General features: G+C 42.3%; 1 protein-coding gene across 1 annotated transcript in view; it reads right to left on the bottom strand.

Annotated features, from left to right (window-relative positions):
• Window positions 1–4,803, bottom strand: part of met (MET proto-oncogene, receptor tyrosine kinase) — a 63,568-nt gene that overhangs the window by 32,510 nt on the left and 26,255 nt on the right. The window contains exons 4-5 of the mRNA XM_020593453.1: window positions 4,644–4,803; window positions 508–636 (exon numbers count right to left, since the gene is read on the bottom strand). The exon at window positions 4,644–4,803 is cut by the window's right edge and continues 17 nt beyond it. Coding sequence (XP_020449109.1) covers window positions 508–636; window positions 4,644–4,803 — 289 coding nt within the window. The remainder of the gene's footprint in view (window positions 1–507; window positions 637–4,643) is intronic.

Genomic DNA, 4,803 nt, shown 5'->3' with positions numbered 1-4,803 from the left:
TACATCGTTTATGGCAATAATAATGATGAGAATCCTTCCTAACATGAGTAAAGGAGAAGCTGTTTAAATCGAGAAGCTGAACTGTAACATAAGATTCTTTGTACACTTGAAATATTGAGAGGATGACAAAATGCAGCTACTCTTGAACTTAAACTTGAAATCACTCCAGGAAATTACTGTCCTGGGTGTATTTCCCCTCAGACAGAAATGGATGACAAGAGGAAACCAAAGCATTTGGTTGAAGAGCCCTGACAGTAAGCCTCAGTATTCTCTTTCATCTGCTGGCTCTCCTCCATATTCACTTTGGTTTCTTTGCTTTCAGTCAAAGAGTTTTTATAAAGCAACATCCAAAAAAGTTGCCAGCATGGCTTTTGTTTTGGTGCTATGTATTTAAAGATGAGCATGTTTACAGTAGCAATCTGTTTTCAACAAGGTGTAACATATTTTACTCTGAGGAAAACCAATGTATCTGTGGATTGTACAGTATCTCTGTGGTTCCAAGCTCACCTTGTTTCCCGTGGCCATTAACAGAGCTCCAGCTGAATCGTCGTCATCAAGCAGAGCCACACTGGTGGTGACGGGTCTTGAGTCCAGACGGATGTTGACATGCAGAGAAGCAAATCGAGAGAACAGCACCTGATGGTGGGAGGACACATCATTGCCATCATCTTAAAGGGGCATAATAGCAACAGCACTGTCAGACCGGCACAGCTGATACTGACTGTAACTGAGAGGAAGATAACAGGACGAGAAGCCAGCCAGCAACATCAAGCAAACAGGTATCCAGACAACATTTCTTGTTCTAGCAACAAGAACATTCCAGTGAACAAACTGTTTTGGTTTAGACAGTAACTCAGGTAATGAGGTACTGGTGTTGACAAACAACCGACAGGTCAGATAAGGACACCTGGTTACCAGGTGGGATTCATCAACACCATCGTTCATTGTTGCTGTGTTTATTTGAACGCTCTACAATGTACACTGATACACATCACGGATTAAATAAGTGGGAAACACAAACCTGAGAACAAATAAAACTGGAAGATATCAACAAGATTTCTGGCACTGCACCAGCAAACCTTGACTGGGAGTTGTTGAAGGAATGTGATCTTTCTGTGAGTAATGCCTTCACTGGAGTGTGGATTATTATAAATGAATCCATTGTGTAAACTAGAGCTGCACTGAGACACATAATGTGTCTTCTTGTGAGTGCTGCCTAGGCCAGGGTCATGGGTTAGAAAAGATGTACTACAAAGCCCTTCTCACTGTTCTATATATATATTTCATTCAATCTTCATATTACACTGCAAACAAGTAGCAGCACTAGACAGCTATAAATAGTCTAGCATTCAGTTCGGCATATTCAGCTGTTTGCTGTCACAAATCTTGATTTCTATCCTAAGTGAACATGTTGTAGTCGTCTTACAACTCAACACTATCTGCTAACTCCAATTGAGACCTGAACTTCTAACAGAGTTACAGGGGCCGAGAGAGAGAAATGACAGACTGGTCATGACACACAGAACAAAAGGATGCAGCCGCCGACGGCAACAGTGTGTACGCTGACATGTTGGGAGGCCTTCCAGACACACGCACACACACACACACAGTCAACACACCTGGAACAGCATTTATCATTTGTGGTTACGCTGCAATTACAGGCCTGGCAGCAAACAGAGGAGAGTAGGGTCCCTAATGGGGTGTGTGGTTGCTCCAGTTACATGAAGTCCTTCAGGTTTCATTCACACATGCACACAAACAGATATAGCCCATGGACACACAATCTATCTGCTGCATCTGGATGCAGCTGCAATGTGATGTATCCAAAACAAAGCACTGTAATAAAGCAAATCATACACATACAACACACCGGGCTGCTTGCAGCACATGTACGGGGCACTGCAGGAATAATGGCACATATGCCTAATTTACACTATTTTTTCCATCCTCTTACTGTCCAGTCAAACCTTCTACATTGTAAACACTACATGTGATTTTGCTGGTTAGCTGATGCAGCACTCGACGTCGCCTCACCCTGGGAAATGCCATGTTTCCCAGCGCCGTTCCTCCCTCTGTTTGAGCCTCGTGATCGATGTTAGCTTTGTAACAGTGAGTATAATGGGTGGCTTTCCTCCGGGGATGAAGCCATACAACAGGCGTGTCTCTGGAGGTAACAGCGGTGTAAATTACAGCTTATTGTATTAAACAGGCAGGGGGAAGTTTGGCCTATAAACATGGCCAGTGTGTTATTCCCACAGTGGCCCAACTGAAGTTGCTTGCTGAGCCAGAATGGAGTCCACCAAGGACAACACTCTTTTGCTATCACTGCCTCTACATTAGGTTCCCTGTCGCTGCATTCGCTGGGAACCAAAAGGATACTGAAACACATGAAAAGCCGACAGATTCTTTTCACTGAACTAAAAATGAAAAGACCTGTCAAAGCAAAGACGGCCAGCGCTCACAGATCCCTGCTGCTGCTTAGCAGGAGTGTCACTGGTTCAAACAGAAGGCAAGGAAAATCAGGGCGGCCACATTTAGGTTCACTTTTATTTTCATATTCATTAGCCATAATTTCTACAGTACCTGTGCTAACGGTGTCCTCAACAAAGTAAGTGCTACTATTCAGTTTTTCTATGATCTTTTCAATATCTGTCCTTGGCATTTTCTTCCTTTCTCTTGCCTTCACTTGTTTACATTTATTGTAGTGATTTCTTTTAAACTATATTTCATGCTCTGTCACTTTTCATGTCTCCCGCAACAGTCTGTACAACCTTCTTCTGTTTCTCTGGTCTCTCACCTCAGTTTGAGACTGTTATACTTGAATAATGGAGCAGAAACTTGCCAAAGCCATAGCACGACAGTAAAATCTACGTGATCAACGCTGCCAGGACTGGCTGTAATACTTAGACATGGCTATTTGCTGATAAAATATCAATCTTTAAATATTAAGTTATGAATTTTTCTTTGTCTTGGATACATTTTTAATGTCTATAGTGCAGAAAGTTAACTGGGACTTTTCTCCAATAAAAATCATAAAATATTTTATGAAATCAGTTTTAGGCCAGTTTTCTGATTTCAGCATTCAGGCTCTTGACAACAGAAACATTTTGAGACCAACTGGTTTCTATTAAACAGGTTGAAAGCTCTTTTCACTTGTTTTGAGAAGATAACTGCTTTTAGGGGGTAATTACTTGATAAAACTCAGAGTTCTGCAGAGAACTGCGAAAAAGCAGAAAAAAACTGAAGGGTGCTGGAGTTGGGGGGTGGGGTATGATGGTACAGAAACACAGAGCAACAGCTGCACAGGACGCTCAGTGGGTAAAAAAATGCCGTGCAAGGGAACGTGTCAGAAAAGACCACCGTTCACCATTAACGTGCTGTTCGGCCTGTAAGCCCCCTTCCATGCCACTGACCCTCCCTCCCCCTTTCCGTGCAGCTGTCGGACCCTTTTTCCACGTCCCTCTTGCTGGTTTTTTCATGCACAGCATTTCATTCTTGTCTTTCAAAAACACGTGAGGTAATTCAGCTTTTACTCTGCGTGTTTCATTCCATTCCCAGTTTTACTTCAGCACTGAACTGATGCACCCAGCGCATCGTCAGTCGCCACACTTCACTGTGTGGCTACAGTGGATGGACAAAAAACCTTAAACATCACATGAAAAGTGGGGGAAAGTGACCACGGTGAGTCACAGTCTTAGATGCAGTTAACCTGTCTTTATGAATTAGTTAATTTGAATGCCACATAATCATCACTTGTATCCATCCATCCATCCATTATTTATACCACTTCTTCCTGAATAGGGTCACGGGGAGCTGGAGCCAATCCCAGCTGAAACTTGGCAAGAGGCGGGTTCCACCCTGGACAGGTCGGCAGTCTATCACAGGGCTCATCAGCTGTTTAACTCTTCAAAACAATATGAAACAACTAATGAACCTACAACAAGCCAAGTCCTCACCTGAACTGCAGGTGCACTGGCACTATAAGCTACAACATTATTCCATGATTATTCCAGGTGCTACGTTTTGGTCTAGAAGGTCATAAAAACATTGTCTCAGTCAATGCTGCTTGGGTAATTTGAGTGTCTAGACACAAATATGGACTAAATGTGGTTTAAAATAAAATGTTTTTCTTGCATGTCAACTATATGTGTAAGAAAGTTTCATATTTCAAACAAATTGAGCCTAATTGTAACCTAAATTTCTAAACATCTTTGACCTGCAAATAACAAAACCGATGCCTGTTTAGAAGCTAAATGTCTGATGAAAAGGAAGAGTGACCTGACAAGACTATATAGACACATACAACCTTTGTCACTGCAAAAATAGCAAACTCTAAGCTTCAGATGGTGGGTATTCAAGTACTGCAAACAAGAAATAGCTTTTAGTCAAGGCCAGTCCTCAAGGATCCATATCCTGATGTAAAAAGCACATATGCTTTAAGGAAGAAAGAAGGAATTTGCCCTTAATGTTTTAATCTAATTGCGTTCTAATGATTTACCTATTTGTGTGCACTGTGTTAAGCACTTTGAATCACCTTTGTATATGAAAATTTGCTGTATACATAAACTTGCCTGACCTCCTAAGAGTCTTTTAAAGGTATTCACTTATAACTCACTGAGGACAGTATAAGGGGACTTCTGTACCTGCATGTGGCGTCCATCTGCGGTGCCCAGGTATGCCACTGCACGGCCATGGACCGGCACCACAGTGATGGAGGTAACCAAGGTGTTTGTCAGCTCTTTGTGCCAGAACTCTAACCTTTGGACAAACTGGGTCACCTGCAGGCGGTACATGCCCTCTTTC

Source organism: Monopterus albus, unplaced genomic scaffold (assembly GCF_001952655.1).
Source record: "Monopterus albus unplaced genomic scaffold, M_albus_1.0 scaffold19.1, whole genome shotgun sequence".
Taxonomy (NCBI): domain Eukaryota; kingdom Metazoa; phylum Chordata; class Actinopteri; order Synbranchiformes; family Synbranchidae; genus Monopterus; species Monopterus albus.
The sequence above is the reverse complement of the archived record's forward strand: the minus strand, read 5'-3'. Positions and strand labels throughout refer to the sequence as shown.